This window comes from Pezoporus occidentalis, unplaced genomic scaffold (assembly GCF_034315485.1).
Source record: "Pezoporus occidentalis ecotype Australia unplaced genomic scaffold, CSIRO_AGI_Poc_V1 ctg158, whole genome shotgun sequence".
In the NCBI taxonomy this organism is placed as follows: Eukaryota; Metazoa; Chordata; class Aves; order Psittaciformes; family Psittacidae; genus Pezoporus; species Pezoporus occidentalis.
Window position 1 is genome coordinate 834947 of NW_026913404.1, and position 21796 is coordinate 856742.

At 39.3% G+C, this 21796-nt stretch overlaps 1 protein-coding gene and 1 long non-coding RNA gene across 2 annotated transcripts; one reads left to right on the plus strand and one right to left on the minus strand.

Moving 5' to 3' along the window:
- Positions 1-3687: 3687 nt before the first annotated feature.
- On the minus strand, positions 3688-21280 carry ERCC4 (ERCC excision repair 4, endonuclease catalytic subunit). Its single transcript, XM_062611846.1, has 11 exons — positions 21074-21280; positions 19921-20101; positions 15873-16068; positions 14343-14550; positions 12866-13046; positions 12395-12523; positions 11689-11799; positions 9988-10579; positions 8064-8156; positions 7128-7240; positions 3688-6012 (listed from the first exon to the last, which is right to left on the minus strand). The coding sequence occupies exons 1-11, from the start codon at positions 21245-21247 to the stop codon at positions 5279-5281; spliced, it is 2712 nt and encodes a 903-aa protein (XP_062467830.1). The 5' UTR covers positions 21248-21280; the 3' UTR covers positions 3688-5278.
- LOC134160153 (uncharacterized) lies at positions 10099-13347 on the plus strand. Its single transcript, XR_009963464.1, has 3 exons — positions 10099-10183; positions 11243-11377; positions 12903-13347. It is a non-coding gene; the product is annotated as an uncharacterized LOC134160153 (long non-coding RNA).
- Positions 21281-21796: the final 516 nt, after the last annotated feature.

The following is a 21796-nucleotide window of genomic DNA, read 5'->3' on the forward strand; positions in this document are numbered from 1 at the left end:
ATCCTGATTTAAAAATAAGATAAAAAGCACCTCTAGATTACAAGAGGTGTGCCCAATAACTACCCAGTAGTAGCCTCACCAAACATGCTGTTAATCACAGTTAAGTCATTTTTAGTTGGTAAACATCAAGAAAGACCCTGGGTGTTTCACTCTTCCCTCTCATCTGGTAGACGAAGGACATTATTTCTCATGGTTTGAAGCTGAACTCAAAATAAACTGTAATTAAGAAGAAGACTAGAAGTAAGAAATATTATTGACAGTTATGTCTATTCTTGACTAGCTTGCTAGCCAACTGTGGAACAGGATTTTAGGAATATTATTTGAGAGGGTGAGTTTTGGCAAAAAAGATATATATAAAAACAGAGACAGACTTTGGGAGGAAAAAAGTGTATGCAATTGCAAATAAAGAAAAATTAGTGCATATATTGCCAGTGAGTGTATTTTCACTGCAAGATTAAGGACTTCATATGAAAAGCATAAAAGGGTTTATGCCTCACTTGAGTTGATTCTGCAGATATCCAAAATTCTTGCTATTATGTCAAGAGTCAACATGTGAGAAGTTGTAGTTACAAAGTAGGACAAAATTCCAGAGCAATAATTTTTGAATGTTCTGAATGACCCTCCCTGCATTTCTTAAACCCACAATTGTAGAAAAAAGACCAACTGAATATTAGTTTAGGCTGTCTTTGAGTAAGAGCAAAGGAAAGCTTCATCCTCAAATAGTCCTTCTAAAAGGATCGTAGACCTTCCTAGCATCCAGCTCATGGAGCCCAAAATAAATGTTGTCAACTGGAAAGCCCACACATGGCAAGTACGTTTCTTTATGCTGTTTGGCATTAAATCATGTATTCGTTTAATAACTATTTTTTGGCAGATGTTTGCTTTTGGAATCTATTCTACAGTGATAAAATTGGAATTCTGGATGACTAAGGAAAGCTTTGGAGACAAATGGTTTTGTTTTTAAAAATTATTTGTGTTTGTACCATCACTCAGCAAATACAAAAGCCTCACACAACAATCCTCACGCTTAAAACTTGCGTACTTTTAAAGAGAATCACTTTTTTTCACAGTATAGCTGTGTATTTTATAAGCTGTGGTGATTTCTGAGCAACTGATTTACATGTAAGTTTTATGGGCATTAATTTGAAAGCAGTCAATACAGCTGGTATCAGAAAAGCCCCACTCTACATGTTAGAATCATAGAATCATAGAATAGTTAGGGTTGGAAAGGACCTTAAGATCATCTAGTTCCAACCCCCCTGCCAGGGGCAGGGACACCTTACGCTAAACCATATCACCCAAGGCCTCATCCAACCTGGTCTTGAACACTGCCATGGATGGCGCAATCACAACCTCCCTGGGCAACCCATTCCAGTGCCTCACCACCCTAACAGGAAAGAATTTCCTTCTTATATCCAACCTAAACTTCCCCTGTTTAAGTTTTAACCTGTTACCCCTTGTCCTGTCACTACAGTCTCTAATGAAGAGTCCCTCTCCAGCATCCCTATAGGCCCCCTTCAGATACTGGAAGGCTGCTATGAGGTCTCCACGCAGCCTTCTCTTCTCCAGGCTGAACAGCCCCAACTTTCTCAGCCTGTCTTCATACGGGAGGTGCTCCAGTCCCCTGATCATCCTCGTGGCCCTTCTCTGGACTTGTTCCAACAGTTCCATGTCCTTTTTATGTTGAGGACACCAGAACTGCACACAATACTCCAGGTGAGGTCTCACAAGAGCAGAGTAGAGGGGCAGGATCACCTCCTTCAACCTGCTGGTCATGTTCCTTTTAATGCAGCCCAGGATACGGTTGGCTTTCTGGGCTGCAAGCACACACTGAAGCTGGCTCATGTTCATTTTCTCATTGACCAACACCCCCAAGTCCTTCTCCGCAGGGCTGCTCTGAATCTCTTCTCTGCCCAACCTGTAGCTGTGCCTGGGATTGCTCCCACCCAGGTGTAGGACCTTGCACTTGTCATGGTGAAACTTCATGAGGTTGGGATCAGCCCACCTCACAAGTGTGTCAAGGTCCCTCTGGATGGCATTCCTTCCCTCCAGCATATCAACCGAACCACACAGCTTGGTGCCATGCTGGCAAACTTGCTGAGGGCGCACTCAATCCCACTGTCCATGTCACTGACAAAGATGTTAAACAAGACCGGTCCCAACACCGATCCCTGAGGGACGCCACTCGTTACTGGTCTCCAGCTGGACATTGAGCCATTGACCACAACTCTTTCTGTGCAGCCATCCAGCCAGTTCTTTATCCACCAAGTGGTCCATCCATCAAATTGATGTCTCTCCAATTTAGAGACAAGGATGTCGTGTGGGACAGTGTCGAACGCTTTACACAAGTCCAGGTAGATGACATCAACTGCTCTACCCCTGTCCATCATTTCTGTAGCCCCATCATAGAAGGCCACCAAATTGTTCATGCAGAAAAAGCAATCGTGAAGGTGCAGTTTGTTTCATTAGGGACTGCACGTAGGCAACACTGCAAACAAAATGACTCCTTTGTAAGTGTAGCTAGAAACTGCAAGTGGCACCTCTAGCAGGAATAGTATCCGGGTAACAAACATAGGAACTACACCATAATCTATCCTGTGCAAAATATATTTGCTAATATCAGGTGCATTTGTTCCTATGAGATTTGAGTATTATTGTTATTCTAGGAAGAAATCTAGTGCAATCAAAACCTAGGACAAACTGTAGAAATAAGCAACTTCTCAATAGTATAGAAATCCTCTGGTTTCATATAGCCAGTGGCCTTGGAATGCGTAGTCTGGGTTTGGGTGTAAGAAAGAATCTGAAACACTCTCAAAGTGAAGGCAGGTTGTTTTTTTTTTTTTTGTTTAATAAAAAAGCACAAAGTTAAAACATCAAGCAATGACAATATGCAAAATGTTGATGTAAGGAAGCTAAAGAACACCATAAAGGCAGGGAATGCATACTTGGGATTTCTGTCATTCACCCAAACACTTTGTTGGTGTCTGCATACAGGTAAACTCTTTGGTTTGGTTATTTCATAGTAAGTGGTTTCAGGGGACAAGATGTCTTCCACCTTTGTTCACAATTCATACCTGTTTCCCCAGAAGGACTATACGGTAAAATGCCAAATCACAAATGGGCAATAACAACATACAACCGTGTTACTTATGGCTGTTTTAAAGAAAAACCAAAATCCTGCATTGAAAAAAATGCAATCAATACCCTTACAAAAATTCCCCATATATAAACAAAAGACAATTAAATCTAAACATTTAGCAAATACTCATAGTTGTATCATGTGATTTTGATCTAGCACATAACACAAAACTACAATTTCTAAGCTCCTCATATCCCCTTTGTTTTCAACTTATACATATCGAAGCAAAAAACCTGACAAAGCTGAGAGGCAGTACATTTGAAAAAACCCCAAATAACCCAACAAACCAAACCCACAGTTCATACAACGTCTTAATGATGCAAATGCATGAACAAGCCACGTTTGCAAAGGCTGGTCAGCTCTCCTTTTCAAAATCAGGCTCTACAGGCTTTGCATTCAGGACAGTTTTGTTCTTCCTCTGATTTTCTGTTCTCTTAGCACCACTTTACAGGCATTCTCAATCCTGAGCATTTGTGACCTTACTGCTTTGAGTAAGTCTAATGGAAAGACTTATTTTTATATTTAATGAAACAAATAAGAATATAGGGCAACAGAAACACTAAAATCTTTATTATAAACCACACACTAAAAAAAATAAAATATTCTGATATCAATATGGCCAAATGAGGAACAAGATAAATAACACATTTTAATCTTTTAATACTGAAATTTGCACCTGCAGAAAAATGCTCACTTTGGAAATCTCCTCAGTCCTAGAGTGTAAGTTAACAAATTCATCAATTCATGCTTAAAATGAATAGCAAACGTTAAACCTGAAAGTGCACAGTACAGATTTTACTGAACTTGCATACAGAATATCAGTACTTTCTCCTTACACAATGGCGATTATGTTGATCTATTGCCAGTATTAGAATCATAGAAATACATATGTGCAAGTCATTACAGGTAATGATTCTGTACAGAGCTAATGTAAATACATCAGCATGTCAAGACGCAGGACCAGCCCTTTGGCAATGGCAGGTGGTTACATAGTTCCGTATCAAAGGTCAGTGCAGAATACGTTTTCAACAATATACACCTTCAGAGTCTGTCAGAACTTTTCCCTGGTGTACGCTACAAAGAATGCTAAAAGGTGACAGCGGCTTTACTTTTTTTATTTTTATTTTTTTTAAATTTATTGACAGATGGTCTATTTAAGACATTAAAATGCAAGTGCAATAGGACACAGAAAGAAGGTAATATTGGAAGAACTGTGAACCCTTTTGGAAAATCTTACTTAGAAAACTGTTGCATTTCATGAGAAGAAATCTGCTCTGGTGTAAAGGAACAGTCCCAATGGTATACCTAGATTTATCACTTTCAAGTGATTGAGCTGAAAGCTATCAAAATGGATTAAAAAAATAAAGCATCTTGAAAGTGTAAGTAAGGCACGCTGGGAAGCTCCATCATGTCATCACAGAATCTCTATCCAGCCCCGACCAAAGGAATATACTTTGTAAAATCTAGCAAGATAGACCTATACTGACTTTGGAATGTCAAAAAAGAAAGCATAATTTCTCCTAAAGTAAGCAAATAGAATGTAGAATATATCATACAATTGTGGTTTACTGTGACAAGGGCCTACAATGATGTTCTAAAATTCATAATTGAGTCCAAGTGCGTTCTCCTAAATGAACTCCTGACCAAAGGCCTCATCAGCCTCATCACTGTCAATCAAAAATTGGCAATTTCCAGAGAGTAAGATGTTAACAAAAATCAGCAAAGGCAAAGTTATAGATCATGCAGCAGGTCACATGTGCTAATCAAAAGACAGGACATTTTAGCTTTAACAAGACATTATAACTTTCAAAAGAAAACACCTTTATTAATTCATCTTAGCACTTAATTCTCATGGAGCTGGTGAAGAATTTAATTTAGTTCATTTGGTGATATTATAAAATTGGTGGAAGTGCTGTAGAAAGAATAAATAGCCTTCATGTTTCTCTATTTAAAATTTGTTCTGTTCCTCCTGAAACTCGCTTTCAGTAATAATTAACTCAAAAATCAAAACTAATGGAACAGCATTAGCAAGAAACAGTTGGTTATCTTAGAGGGCATTTATTAAAATGGTTCATGTACTTTGCCAAAGTACTGTGCAAGAACAGCTTATCTATGCCCCATGTTGAACAATCCCATTACTCACCTTTTGCTTTTTTCTTTAGATACTGCCTCTCCGTAGGTCAGGTGAATAAAGTCAAAGAGTTGTGTGGCATTGGCAGCATTACCCAAGATTTTATGGAGTTCGTCTTTTGACAGTGTAACCAGCTCTGCAATGCTTTTAACCTGGTTCATTAAGGCACGGCAGTTTTTTGCATTAATACCTGGCATTTTTAACAGGAAGTCCTGAGGACCAGGGTTGTACTTGTCTGACTCGGGAAGAATTTCAGAATCTGCTGTGACAGCCATCGCTGTTTCTGCATCAGGCTGGGGATGGTTCTGTTTTAACTCTTCAAACAGCTCAGCAGTAGCATGGGGAGAGGGACACCACAGGATGCGTAACTTTGGGAAATGGAGTGTGAGAAGGGTTAGCTTAGAAGTAATATCATTACTGGAAATCTCCTGACATAGAGAGCCACGTGGAATCAAAGAGAAAGGTTTGTTAGGATCAAATTCAATCAGGAGAACCGGTCGCTTGTAGTAACGGGACATGGAAACACACTGTGCATACAGCCTGCCATTATTCAAGGAGCCAATCAGGTCACTGATACTTTTCCGCTCCACACAGGTATCAGGAGTTAAAATATAATCCCCAACTTCCAAAGTAACAGGCTCAATATCAATACCACGACGATGAATCAGCGATGGAAGCTCACTACGAAATTCCCGCATATCCACTATTATAGTTTGCTGAATACTCTTCTGTTCCTGGCCACCTAAAAAGCAAAAGAAATACAGTTAACCCAAGGAGTTATGACTGCCAGCTCTGGTTGTGTAATCTTCCTGTGTGCTGCCAATGCTTCTGAAATGGATGGGCTTCACATCCCAAATTATACCTTGAATTCAGTAGTATAACAAAGCCAGACTTCACTTACTTTTTCACTGTTACAGAGGAAAAAAAAATCAGATATTCTAAAATATCAGGTACTCTAGTTTATGGAGTATGCTCTGCAGTGTAATAGAACTATCATGCTACCTCCTATGACCTCTGTATATGTGACAATGAAATATATTAAACTGTGGATGAAAATTGTTTAAATGCACCAGGAAAATCTTTTAAAAGTTGCCTGCAAACAAGGTAGCAAAGCTGATCCTTATTTCCAGCTGATTCCCACAGAAACATGGCATTTTACTGTAAAATTATGCTTTAGCCTCTACAGATCTGTAAAAGCATACATGAAGAGACTGCAGCATCAAGGCCAAAAAGGCATAACAGCAAAGATTAGAGAGCATATGGTAAAGGAGAGCAGGATAACAAAGTGACAGCAAAGATAAAGAGAGGCAGAGTTGTAAAGCTGAAGACAGAGTATACACGTCAGAGGAAAGGAATAAAAATGTGGTTAGAACTGCAACAGAAGAAAAAAGGTGCTTTACTGCAAAGAAAGTAGACAAACCCCACAATCTGCATTTACCCAGGCAGCCTGTTTTGCCAAGATCAAAGGAAGTCCCCAACATTTACTAGCTCAAGGACACTGCCTTTGGCTAGCTGTAGACTTCAGTTTTAACGTTTTAATTTCTTTCCACCTCCCTACAAGCAATAATAGACAGTCTTGTAACTAGCAAGCTGCCTAGAAACAATCCAAATGGTATCAGTCTTAATGGTGAAATATTTCATTAATTTGTATTTTCTTTTCAAAGCAAAACGTAATTCATTGTCACTGCACAGTCAGAGGTAGATGCAGTGAGGGAGATACTGTTTCTTTGCCATCAAGACTGCAGAGTCAATGTGCAGCATGTCTATGGCCCAGATACTGTGAATGGGATGTAAATGCAATAGTGAGAAGTCTTTTTAAAGCTTAGGGCGGCATGCCTCACTTCAGGAACTGCTCACCTGCTTTGCGTGTGTCAGGAACAGAAGAAGCAGGATTAGCATCTCTTATTAGGTCTAAATTTGTTTCATCTCTTCCTTCTCTTTCTTCAGGAATAACCATGCTGGCCTTCTCTCTAAAGAGCCACAAACAAAGAAACACTGAAGACTGCAATTATATGAGAAAAATAGATGAAAGGACTTTAATGCCTTTAAATACCAGATGTAACATTAGACATAGTTTAATACTAATTGAAAACCTGATCAGAAATGCAGTTTACTAGGTTCTCCGGATTGTTGGGCTAGATGCTATATTTTTATTTTCAATTTTTAGCAAATTTTAGCATCTGATTTTTTATATTTAGAACTTCTCAGGGCATATGAAACAAAGGAACTGATGACTAGGAATGGCAGTATAACCTGGTGAGCAGACGCTCTCAGGAACAATACTGTCATATACAGACTAAGAAAAGGCCAGGTTGGAACCTGCTCTAGTGGAAGGTGTCCCTGCTCATGGCAGGGGGTTGGAACTGAATGAGCTTTAAGGTCCCTTCCAAACCAAACTAGTTTAGGATTCTGTGATTCTATGAAAAGTATTGTTTTGTTTCCCCAAATGACCTAAGTCATAAAAGCCTTATAAATATCTTACAAGAAATGTTACCTGTGGACAAAAAACATTTATAGAAATTAAATTTACAGACAATTAGATAAAAGGGGTGCTGTTTAGCTTTTCAAATTTAATATTAAAAAAATAATAAATGAAATATCAGGTGCTTTGAAAAGGAAGGTTTTGACTTCTCATTAATTCTCAGTGGGGAAGCTTTCAACATCTGAAAAGCAACTGAATTAAAAGTTATTTAAGGCTTCACACAGTTAAGAACTTCACTCTATTTAAGATATAAGCATATAAGGGAATTACATGAAACATTAGAAACAAATGTAATAAAGGAATTTTGTTACCGAATGAGCTTTTCGAAGGCCTCCTTCTCTTTTCTCAGAGCTGTGAGGTAGCGCTGTTCTTCTGTCGAGCCCCCATATATGAGGAAATAAACTCTGTAGGTTTGGGGGAGGAAAAAAAGGATCACAAAACCTCCTATTAAGTTAGAAAACCCCACAATCAGTATTTAAGATTAGTAGCACTAAGCGCCTGACAAGGTAGTATTTGCTTTAAAAAAGGCAAGTGAAAAAACACTATCTTTTTCTGTAAAGACATTCCAAAATCAGCCACAAAAATTCTTATATCCAGTGTTTGCTCTTCTTCCAGTGGCAGACACATTCACTGGAATTCTGGGATTCAACCAGAGGAGGCTCAGATTGCAGTCAGCAATTCAGTCAGCCAGTAGAATGAGCAGTTACTTTCTTATTGCTATCAAAATCTTCCAAGTAGAGTACATGTAACAAAGTGGAAAAATTGCAATCATCTGGGTTAGGAAAAACACCATCTTAAGATTTTAAAATTCTGTATTTGTATAAGGCAATCATAGGTTCTAGAAAAAACAAGCTGTCATCTAGCAGAGATGGAACACACCAGCAAACGTTTTATTTCACAAATAGGGATTTATATGGAACATATAAGAATTAATAATTGGGAATTAATTGCCTGTAGCTTTTCAGCATATTTTTTTCCATTATATTTTCATACACTCTGACAGACTGATAGGATTTTACTCCTGTTAACTTTTCTGATGCAGTGCATTTCCTAAGACCTACTTGCATGACCGCATCTGATTTTCCTGCTCTGAAGTGTGGGATGTGATGCTGGAGGTAGATACAGCACATGCTGATCAGGCAACTAAAAACCAGTTGTACAAATAACCCAGTAATTATCCTCATACAATATGCTTGTGAGTTCTGCTCTTTCTATCTGCACTAGAGAGCCCTATCTAGTACCTGGGTATCACGTACAGACATGCTGAACCCTGCCAAACTGATCTCCATTTTCAGTTATGGTGCGTATATACAAATCTTTGACCGGGAAATTACAACTGCTCTTTTAAATTGATGCAAATAATTTTCATGAAGTGATTAAAGTATAAAGCATTTTAATTCTAAAGGTAATAATTGCATATGTCAATAAATTGTGTTTCAACTGTAGAAAGAAAAGTGTGTTTATTCTAAGAACTAAGAAATTGCTGTAAGTTATTTTCAGCAAGACAGAGGTGTAACTGCAGCTCACGGTATTCAAGAAATGCTGTAATAGGCAGCCATGGAAATGAAAGATAAAATTTAATATACTAGGAGCTTTTATGTTAAGTTTTCTACATTTTTAATTAGTCTGTAATATTTATTGATGAAATGAGTTTTGCATATTACACGTGTATCAAATATATATACACACAGTGTGGAAATTTTTGTCAGCTAACTCAGTTTAACTGAAAATACTTCTCATGTTCTTCAGAACTGAGTATAACTGCAAATACTTCTCATGTTCTTTAGTGTATTTTCCCTTCCTTGCTTTCCTGTTAAACTTTCTGAATTACTTTGGTCTTCAGCACGACCAGACATCAGGAAATGTGAAAATTAATTAAATCCAAAATGAAGCTTATTGTGTAAAAATCATTCCTACACAGATGGTTTAAAATGAGACTACCTCACCTCAAAATAGATCTACTGCCATGAAGATCATCTAAGCAGACGTCTTGTCGAAGATGGAATGAAATGTTTTTTTCAGATATGTTTCTACTGTTAAGGGACTAACTACCTGCTGAGAAGTAAAAATTATCCTTTGGTTACCTCAGACATTATGCTGTTGTTTAGTAAGAAGAGGGCTGAACAGGAACTAAAAGGTAGCTGAGGAAAATAAGGAGATGCACAGTCTGCCTTGACTGCTCAAAGTGCACTTTTTATTTTTAGGACTAAAATCACTCTGACCAGGTCAGCTTACCTCAAAGGCTTTCCAGGCCTGCTGGCCTTGTAGATTTCCAACTGCCGAACAAAAGTCAGCTCTGCATCATATAGCACAACATATCTTGGTTCTACTTCATGCAGGACCCGAGTGAGTGCGTAGGGATCACTGCAGCCCTGCAGCGGATGAATGATTGTGAGCGGGTTCTTGAAAATGCCATAGTAACAATCTGAGGGTAAGTTCACATGGAAATCTTCAGGAATGTTCTCTTCAATACTGCTTTCTTGGCTACTGCTTAATTCTTTGCTGTCTTCCTTCTCCACCTTCTCTCTCTTTTCCTCCTCAGTTTTCCCTATCATTTGGATTATAGTCCGGTCTTGCTGCTTCTTGGGTTTGCATTGTTTTGACGAAGCTATGAGTTTGGCTTTTTTGGCTTGAGGCCCTCCATCTGGTCTGGCATTTCCTTTGGACTTGACAGCTTTTCTGTCCTGAATCCACATTTCTGCAGCTTTCTCATCCTTTCCAAAGGTTTTGTTATACAGTCTTGTTAAAAAAGCTTCTGCTCCAGCAATAATATACTCCCTGAGCTGTGCACAAGCTCGATCATCACTGGCACAAATAAGCACTTGCCCTGCAGTCAAGAAACAATACTACATTTATAATCTGTTACGCTGTACTGCTTATACAGCTACAAGACACCTCTTGAGCAAATGGTTTTTAATGATCTAGAGGCATGCCTGCCGAATGCCTTTACATTTGGTTGTCACAGTTTCTCTGGACTTTGAGGGAGTCTAATTTGCATGATGTTTTGTACCAAACAAGGTTAGAGAAGATGAATGTTAGTTCAGCTTTCCTTATTCTTATATCATCTAAATTAGTGAGGTTTTCCTTCTGAGCACCTGAAACGAGGCAGGTAAAGCATGTCCTGAAACCTGCTCGGACAACTTTTTGTTTTAAATGCAGAATATGAGAGAACTTAATGCAGACTATTCTGATTTTGTCAGCTGTGTTAAAGAGTCTAAAAAAATACATGTTACACACAGTACTATTGACATCTGTGGGCCTTGAATAACAATTTTCCACAAGCTGACTCAGATAAACTCCTACAACACTAGGTGAGAGAGCCAGTTCTTATCCAGAGTCAGAACACCGTGGGCGGGAGAAAAGAGCACTTTTTTACCCTTACTATTTCCTAAAATAAAACTTGGTGAAATTTAAGGGGATGAAAAGCCCTAAAATAGTAGCAGTAAAGCAGTTAGATGCATCCTTGCCTTCTACTCTCTACCCCATTTAGGTGCATCTCCCAGAGAAACAAATTTTCAGGTGCATGAGGAAAATGTCTGAGAAGAATCAGAAGATGTATGAGTGGAAAGGAAGTAAGACTGGACCCCTCCTTTTTTTGAACCTGAACTTGAGAAATGAACAAATGGTATCTTGATTATTTTAAGTTTCCATATTATTAGGTTCACTGGTTTTAAGACTAAAGTACCAGTACAACATTGTAATGTAAGTCAAAATAGTTTTTTGTAATAATACTTTTATTTTCCTAAACAGTAGTGCGCAGTAACCAACAGCATTTCTTCTTTAGACCCAGAACTAGATAGATACAAGTTTATGTAAAACTATTTAGTTTTACATAGTTTATGTGCATAAGCTCCTTAAGTCCACAAATTCTACTGTACTGTGCAAACCTACATCATTTAGTTAAACACATATAAACATCATTTAGTATTCTCTCACCTGGACCACCAAAGTCTTCACTGTTCTTATTCTCATTTTCAATCTCTTTCAGCACTTCTCTCAAAGCTTCCCATTTTGGGTTACTTTCTAGAACCAATTCCCTTTTTAATTCTGAAACAAAGAAAGACTGAACATAGCAGCTCTTACAGACAAAATTACAGCCAAAAAAATCAGAACTTTAAATTAGCGGTTAGATGTCAATAGCATGATGGCTGTTGGCAAATATGATATTCAACAGCCTACATATGCAACTTGTTATGCTAATGGGCTGGAGAGCACTCTTACAGAAACATTTAAAAATGGGGATAAGTGCTTTAGCGAAGCAAAATTTAAAGTATTAAATCATTCTTCAATTCCGAAACTCCTGAATATATGTATTTTTTTATGAAAGCAATGGCAGCCTCCTACTCATTCACATAAAATAAATCAAGCTAAACACCAATGTAGTACAACAACAATTTCATAAAAGCTCTCCCAATGATCAGTTGAACAAGCTTAGCAGAACCCTTTAATTCTTTTCGTGACTCTGCTTTATGTTGTTTATTATATGCTTTTGAATTAAGATTATGTCTCAATTTATCCCAGCTAACAGGTTGAGATCCTGAGCTGTGTAAGACCATCTAGGGAACCATAGTACCAGTAATAATACGCAAAGCATTTGAGATCGTGTGACACTCTCCAACTTAAAATTAGGAATGATCAGTACCATTTTCCTTCTTCACACCACTTTTTTCAGAGCCTTTGCCTTTCTGATGCAGTTTCTCATCTGCAATGCGATAAACTCTAGCTCGAGCATTTACAAACATTGAAGTGCTGGAGTCAAGAAACAGCCAACCTAAACATGAAAAGAAAGCAGTAGTAGCTTGACATTTGCAATGTGTACTTGTTTCAGCCCTATCCATTAAAAGCCTTGATCTCTCATCAGTAATACCTGTGCTACCTGCTTGCTGTGTAGTTACTAGCTCAATAACAGACAGAAATGTGATGCAAATCTCACACTTCTAAGTAACAGCAGTTAAGTGGGAAGATGAAAGAATTATCTGTCAATAAAAACCTACGTCCTTATGGCTGGTTATGTAAAGCCTAATTAGATACCTTCATATGTTTGGGATGTTAATTAAAAATATCAACATTTCAATGTTTCATGCATTAACTTGTATGCTTATTCATTGTTTACCTGAATTCTCACCAAAAGCTTTTTCACTTGCTTTCAGTGACTCCAGAAGATTGAGAAAAGTGACACAATCGTACTGAGTTAGATATAGTAGCAAAGTACGTAGTATCTTCAAATCCTGGACTAAAGATTTTGTCTTAGCTCCAAGTTGGTGCCAGAGAGGATCTAAGTAGTGACGTATTGTCTAGAAATATAAATCAGAAAGTTCAGGATGGCAAATACTTAATATACTAACCAAGGTAAGAATGCATTTCTTTTTCTCCTTTACAGGGGATACCAATGGTTTCCCAGTTATTAAACTTACCCAATTGAAGATTTGATGGTGAAGTACTTGTTCTGATAAGCAATCATTTCTTTGCAAAGTTAACATAATATAGATGCCTTTATGTAAGATATTTCATCAATTAGCAAATGTATATAATTTAATATTTTCCTTTCCATATCATAATAAAATACCGGTAAAATAACAAAAAAACCCAAACTTATTTTACTGGCACTGGTCTTTACTGGTACTAGATACTTTAGTATATAATATCCTTCACTTAAATAAAAAACAATATAACGTCATTTAGTTTTCAAAGTAAGATGAGGACTACACAGATACACAATCTACATTGTGTAAGAAAAAAGATTCCAGGTATTTGAAGTACAGGAGGCCCTAGGTCAATATTAAATCACAGATAACACATAACCATGTTTCTGTGTAACTGTGATGGTTGAAGTTCATGATTTTACCCTACAGAAAGCATACATGTGCCAAACATCGCAGATCTGCCAAAGATAGCAATGCACACACATTTAATGACATATAGAATATGTGCATAATAAGTATTACATACAGTGCTTCTCCTACTAGAGAAAGTAAAAAATACAAGCAGGAAATTCAAGAGGGAAAAGGGTATGTGTGTCTAAATAAATGCATACTTATCTGTAAGATATTTTGAGCTAAAATTGCAGCCATCATAATAATAACAACAACAATAATAATTAAAAAAAAACCAACCAATCATGAATCACGATTTTGGTACTGTAGGGACTTTGGAAATGATAGAAGAACAATAGTATTAATACACAAAAACCCTACTGGCAATGGTAACATGATCATTACAGAGTAACCAGAGTACCCAGCCTGACCTGAGCAGTGATCTTGCCCTTCTGGGTAACTGCCCTCAGTTTATATACTGGGCATGACATGCTGTGGTATGGAATACCTCTTTGGTCAGTTTGGGTCAGGTGTCCTGTCTCTGCTTCCTCCCAGCTTCCCCTCCTCCCTGGCAGAGCATGAGACTCACAAAGTCCTTGGTCAGAGTAAACATTACTGAGCAATGACTGAAAACATCAGTATTATCAGCACTGTTCCGAGGCTGAAAGTCAAAACCACAGCACTGCACCAGCTACTAAGAAGGAGAAAAATGACTGCTACTGCTGAACCTAGGACAATCCCTTTGGTTAGACACACCAAAACAATCAAAATAGTTACCTTGTCAAAAGGTTTACCAATAGCATTTTCTAAAGACAAATCTTCTACTTCAAGAACTGGATTGTATCGTTTGAGTTCTCGCAGACATGCATTCAGAATATCGAGGATTGAAGTCTGGATAGCAAGCATAGCAGGGGTCATTGACACATGTATTTCCACCACTTCAGGTTTATGCTTCTCTAAAAATGAGTTCACTGCTATATGAAATCTAAGAGGAAAACAGCTAATTAATATTTACATGGATGGTTTGTTTGATCTACAATTATTCAAACTTTGTATAAACTACAATTACAATTGCTTTAAACATAAACAAATAAGCTAATTGCAAAATAAATCAGTTTCTACTGACATGAAGGCTCAAACAGCCTTAGAAAACCATCTATTCCACAATTATCTCTGTAGTCATTCTAGTCACGTGAGCCTATAGTGCTGGTGAATGACCCATGGAAAATTACTGCACGAGATTCTAAATCATTACTACACAGAAAAAAGTAAAGCCAAAAAAAACTCATAAGGGAGAAAATGGAATGGATTCGTAAAGCTTTTGGAATCACATGGATCCACAAGTAGAGTTTGTGACATTCTTAGCTACTGATCAGAAGCAGCAGGTCCTTGTTAGAACACTGCCTTTACAGCCAACCTGTCAGTACAGGTACTTAGGTGCTAGCTGATCCTTACAGAATGAGGCTCAGAGAATACCGCATCTGTGGACCTCTGAAAATCACTGGATGCTTCCCTTACTGCATCCCGCACCTCCCAGGTCTTTTCATGGTTCAGAAGCCAAGGAAGAAAATTTACAAAGCGTCTAATTTAACCTTTACTATTCTAGTTACCTCCATTTCTACTTCTCTGTGGTAATGAAAAAGACCACTGTTAAAGAGTGCAGAATAACAGTACAGAGTGGAACACATTCTAGTCTGGACTAAAGGAACAAACAGGCAGACCTCCTGCCCAAGGCAGGAGCATTGAGCAGGTCCCGAAGCTGAAGGTCCATTTGTGGCTCTGCTCCTGAAAGACTTTGTGCATGTCACAAACCTAGCAATTTGGTTTCTATGAGTCATCATTAAACACTCTTCATATACAACATGTATGTAGAAGATAAAAAAATCTGACATAGAAAGAGAGCTCTGGAGTTTTACCAGTTGGAAACAAATATTCCAGGAACGGCAGAGCTGACAAGACTGTATTCCTGGTACTTCATGGCTTAAATAACCTGTTCAATTAGTGAAGGTTTTCTTAAGCTATTAAGAATGTCTCTCTGCTGTGATTTCCGCTGGCTAGAAGAACAGCTATACCATAAAGTTCATCCCCTTACAGTTTTAATTTGGGTCTATCTTCAAAAATACTTACAGAGATTTAGCATCTTTAAAACTACTTCTTCTGTCAAAGACTGAAAGTAATTTGTTGGGAACACAAGAGGAGCACAGCTTACCAGTGTGACTGCATATACCTCATTTTCTTAGGAACCCACTGTAACATCATGAATCTTTTTTAGAAATTTAACCCTCCAGTGAAGAAGAGGTGCCTTACCTTGGCCACAGATAAAGTTTCTTGACAAAAAGATTTCTCATTACTCTTTCCACGTGGCAAAAGCCGGTGTTAAATGCAACTGCATTATCTGTGAAAGCTTTAATGAAGCCGTGTTTGTTCTTCTGGCGATAAAGTCGCAAGATAAAGGCTTCCTGACAGGACTCAATTATTCTGTGTGCTTTGTATACTAAAATGCCTGGCAAAAGGAAAGGTTTTGAAGTTACACAAAGTAAAGAAAGGTCCAATTTTGTATAGGTTTCCCATAAGACTCTTACTCTTTTTTTTTTTTTTCCCTTAAATAAAGTACAATAGGAATTTAAAACTTCTACAGTGACTGAACACGTTTTCCAAGTGATTCCTTAATTTCAGTACCATGGCATCCCCAGGCAGCAAAACTGGGTTAATGATGCATCTTCAGGAATAAAACAAAACCAAAACAAAGCTTGTGCCTGAGTGGCAGGACTTAGCCACTAGGACATGGCTTAGAAAATCTTTACTTCTAAGGCAAAACTTGAACTTAAGCCTTTTAAAAGGAGTAAAAGTGAATGCAAGACGTAATACATTATTACAACAATGCAACTTTGCTATGTTCAAGATTGTGGTATTTGAATCCTTTTATTCTGTTCTTTTATTCAGTTCTGGAATTATAGACTTGCCAAGTACATTCTACTGGTAACAATTCAAGTGTTACAGCATCAAAGAGCTTGTGAATAAAATTAATTTGCTTTCCCCTCCTTCTGCTGTTCATATTCACACTTGAGGACAGAAAATACCATCCACTGTAAGAGTAGACCACCCGTTTTCTTCAGGGCTATGGGTGTGTTAGAAAAAACAGATTTCTCATGAATGTTTTAGTACAGAGAAGTGAAACAATAGTTCAGCTACATTAAGTGTTTGAGGTGAATACTTCTGGGATTTACACCTCAGCCAAGACCTGTTAAAAACAAGACCTGTTAAAAACATTTTTTCTCATGCTCGGCTGTGTTAAACAGCACATTTTTTCACTCTCCCTCTCATGAGGTGAAGCCTATGTGGTACTTTTATCTGTTCACAGCTTCCAGTGGAATAATAAATGCCTTTCTAAAAAGGAAGCAAAGAACATCAAGCATCACAGGTTTTAACTTGGGCCTACTTAAGCTGACAAACTTACAGTGCATTTACTTGCTATAACAAGTTTCTTCAACTCAGCACCAGCCATTGATTTTAATACGTCTTTGCTTTGTAAATGAAAAAGCATCAACAAGAGACTTCTGTATAACTGCTAGCCACTTGTGACCAAATCATGGAATAACCTACTAAAAGGTATTTTTCTATCTAGATATTCCTACATCTCTTCTATGAAGCAAATTTTTCAGGACACAATAAAAAGCATACTCATTTCTGAACGTCTGGTTGGAGGCCTGTAACTAGTGGAGTGCCTCAAGGGTCAGTACTGGGACCAGTATTATTTAATATATTCATCAATGATTTAGATGAGGGAATTGAGTGTACTATCAGCAAGTTTGCTGATGACACTAAGCTGGGAGGAGTGGCTGACACGCCAGAAGGCTGTGCTGCCATCCAGCGAGACCTGGACAGGCTGGAGAGTTGGGCAGGGAATAACTGGATGAAATATAACAAGGGAAAGTGTAGAGTCCTGCATCTGGGCAGGAACAACCCCAGGTTCCAGTATAGGTTGGGAAACGACCTGTTAGGTAGCAGTGTAGGGGAGAGGGACCTGGGGGTCCTAGTGGACGACAGGATGACCATGAGCCAACACTGTGCCCTTGTGGCCAAGAAGGCCAATGGCATCCTGGGATGTATTAGAAGGGGGGTGGTTAGTAGGTCGAGAGAGGTCCTCCTTCCCCTCTACTCTGCCCTGGTGAGACCCCATCTGGAATATTGTGTCCAGTTCTGGGCCCCTCAGTTCAAGAAGGACAGGGACCTGCTGGAGAAAGTCCAGCACAGGGCAACTAAGATGATTAAGGGAGTGGAGCATCTCCCTTATGAGGAAAGACTGAGGGAGCTGGGTCTCTAGAGAAGAGGAGACTGAGGGGTGACCTTATTAGTGTATATAAATATATAAAGGGGGAGTGTCACGAGGATGGAGCCAGGCTCTACTCAGTGGCAAACAATGATAGGACAAGGGGTAATGGGTGCAAACTGGAACACAAGAGGTTCCACTTAAACTTGAGAAGAAACTTCTTCTCAGTGAGGGTGACGGAACACTGGAACAGGCTGCCCAGGGAGGTTGTGGAGTCTCCTTCCCTGGAGACATTCAAAACCTGCCTGGGCACATTCCTGTGTAACATTATCTAGGTGTTCCTGCTCGGGCAGGGGGATTGGACTAGATGATCTTTCGAGGTCCCTTCCAATCTCTAGCATACTGTGATACCGTGATACTGTGATACTGTGATCTTCATTTTCCAGTTTGTCAAGTTATGACTCTGAAAGAACGTTAAAGGAGATGCAGAATTTGTATCAGGCCAGGAAGAACATGTTTTTACCAAAATACTTTCCTTTTAATCAATATATCTCTGCTTAGGAAGTTAGTTCATACTGCTGCGTAAGCCACTGATTACTACACCAACTTGCATCAGTTGGAGTACACTATTAAGTACATAATTTCTGTTCGGCCAAACCCACCAGGAATAATTCTTCTTTACTGCAGTGATAATTTATCTTCATTTAACTGAACTTATGTGTTCACTAGATGTTAACTCACATGTAATTTTACACAGATTTTATAAACAACATTTATAACACCTACAAAAACTTTTGATGTGTTAACTCCTCAAGAAACATGATTACAGGGTTTTGTAAGTTTTGTTGTATAATATCACACACAGATAATACACATTTACAACAGGACCATGTGTTAACCAAGTCTGAAATGAAGCAGCAAGCCGATCAAAGCTGTTGTCACACTGACCTCCAGTGGCAACACAAAAACTATTAACAACTCTTTGCTGTCATTGGACAGGACTATTGAAAATCTTTTGTGTATTTCTTCTTTTCATACTGACAAAGTCTAAAGGTGTGGGGTTTTTTCCTCCCCCCTTCTTTGGTAGGGAAGAAAGGTAGAGAGGAAGGAGTCAAGGGGAGGAAGAGAAATTGTAGGTTGCCCAGAAAATGTGTTCACTTTTTTTTAACCTAGAAATACCAGAATTAACAAATGTGGTGTCCTTCGGCTCTAGCATAAAAATGTTCAAAATGTTTTATAGATTAGAGCTTGTCAGACACTGACTAAAGGGAAAGGGTACAGCTTCTGTAGCACACACATTCTTCTAAGCATTCAATATTCAGTTATGCTTAGCCATTAGGATGTTAACATTCAGGTAACGATAAAACATTATTATATTCCTGTCTCTTAGGTATCTACTTTACTAGCTCTCTGGGCTGTAACAGGGTTTCCGGCTTAGAAAAGAACAAAAAACAACAGAGGCTGGGGGAGAAAGAGAACAGAACATGAGAGGAGAAAGATAGCCCCAAAATCTTTATAATGACAACAGCATTACTTCATAATACTGCTACTTAGATAGTGTTCAAGGTGTGCCAAGACAATAATTAGTGACATATTGCTATTTTTTGATGGGGAAAATAATCAGGAGTGACTTGTTAATGCAAAAAATACATAGTGTGCATGGTTGATTAAACATGACATCTAAAAATCTGCTTTAATCATGGGCCAGTGTCCTATAGACCACAGGACACTATTTCACCAAGTGCAATCAACTACTCTTCTTGAAAGCCAGTCATAATTTAACTGATTTGTTTTCCAGCCACTTACTGATACTGGAAAGCCATCCAAATGCACAACCCAGTATCTAAAAATGGTGTGGATATTTTCAAATTGCATGATTTAATAAGGCAAACGAGTTTGGAGCAAAGAAAACCATTTTAAAAAGTAACGAAAGGACTATGTATTTGCTCTTTTCCCCTCAGCCTTTGTAGAGAAAATAGAATAATTCTTCAACCTCAATACTGGCTAGTAGAATTCTTCATATGTAATTAAGCTGTATGTATTTTCAAGCAGAACAGTCTTACCTTTGTTTCATTAAACTCTTACCAGTAATGAGGTTTGCAGGAATTCTGTCAGTAAGGAAATCTACCACAAGGATTCGACTTGTAGCAAATATCACTCCTCCTTGAGTGTAAAATTCATACCGAGTATTATTTGTAACTTCATTGGTAACACGCCGAGGAAGATGAACAACTCCATCTGACCTCAGCTGATCGATAAAATACTCCTATACCAAACACAATAAAAACACATCATTGTGGTAACTGATGAAGTGGAGGCAAAAAAACTTTACTTATACACACTCTGTTCATTTTAAGGAGCTGTCCAAACCATAGTATAGTATGACATACTATAAGTATATATATACTTATATAAGTCATATGCTTACTATAAATAAGAATTATCATGATTTTTTACTTCTTTGGTATACTTTGTTCAGTTTCAAATCATCCAGGTGATTTAAAAATTATGTATTCTCAGTAGTAGCTAGGCAATACTTAATAAAACGTGAGCAACTTCCACTCACAGAAACCTACATTTTCATATATTTTAATAGCACTTTTCCAGAGAACAAGCAATTTTGACGCTGACTTAAAAACCGAGAATTGGGAAGAAATCATTCTTTAGTCCGCTCACCTGTTACCAAAGACAACTACAGCAGGTAGGTCAGACGCATCAAGCTCAATCTTATAAACTACATCTGTGATATTTATTCACCCATGGTCACTACAAGAAGTCCCCCTGAACATCACCTCCCTGACGGCGGGAAATCCGCTGGTGGCACGGAAGAGGCAGAGGCTGGTTTTGTACAAGCAGGGACAGATCTGTCAACAAGTGTTTCCTCCTTTCTGCTCACTGGCCACTTACAGTGTTCTGCTACGTGCAAGTGATGTCCATAAGGTTATTTTAGCTCGCTAATGTTACCAGGACTTCATCGTGCCGCAGGAGTGGGAACTGGACCCTGATTCGAGCTGGAACGCGCCCGCTGCCGCGCTTGAGCCTCACCCCGGTCCCCCGCGGCCTGAGGAGCGCCTCGGCTCGGAGAGAGCGGGCAGCACCCTGATCCTCCTCCTTCTCTTCCTCCCGGGCCGAGCCGAACCTATCCCAGGGCCCGGCAGCGCTCGCCGCCATGAACCAGCGCCGGCTCTGAGGGAAGAGGCGGGGGGAGCGCGGCGCCGCTGTCAGGGTTCCCGCTCACCTCCTCTGCGGGGCTGGTGTTGAGCACTAGCACGAGGCTGGCAGGCTCGCAATAGAGGCGCAGGAAGCGCAGGAGGAGGCGGTCGATGCCGAGCCCGCGGGCGCAGATCACCAGCCCATCCTGGTGGAACAGGTCCAAGAAGACCTGGCTCTCGTGCTCCAGAAGCGCCGCCATGCCTGCCCGCGCACAGGCGCACTCGCGCCGGCCCCCGCGCCCTCCCGCCACAGAGGCGGACACTGCCCTCTGCCGGATTGAGGCGATGCGGTCCTCCAGTGCCGCGCTCATGGTTTTCCTGCCCGGGGCGCGAGACGCCTCAGGCGGAGCGGCGGAAGTACACGAGGATTCCTGCTCTCTTGGTACGGGCGTGTGCTTGTGCCGAGGGTGAAGGTGAGATAGGAGGTGTTTTCCTTTCTTGCTATACATTATTTGTGTTTTGTTACTAATTACTTGCGTTTCTTAAACAACAAACCCAAACTTTATTGATTGAACTTCAGCGTGCATTCCTCACACGAGGCACCGTACCTCAGTGTTTTCCTGGTACCTCAGTGTTTAGTGTCTTACCTCGCTCAGTGCAGAAACGTTTCTTTGTTCCCACAGGGTGAGGGACTCTTCAGACTTGCTTTTAGAAACAACTGAAAACAAAGGGCAGTCCTCGGAGTTACCTTTCATTCGGCTTGGTGAAGAACGAGTGGACTTGGCTCCAGCCGCTCTTAAGGTAAATCC

Coding starts and splice junctions, on each gene's coding strand:
- ERCC4 (XM_062611846.1), bottom strand. CDS start 21,247: ATGGCGGCGCTTCTGGAGCACGAGAGCCAGGTCTTCTTGGACCTGTTC. Junction 13,047..14,342: donor TTGGTAAACCTTTTGACAAG/GTAACTATTTTG, acceptor TTATATTTCTAG/ACAATACGTCACTACTTAGA. Junction 7,241..8,063: donor GCCTTCGAAAAGCTCATTCG/GTAACAAAATTC, acceptor GTGGCTCTTTAG/AGAGAAGGCCAGCATGGTTA.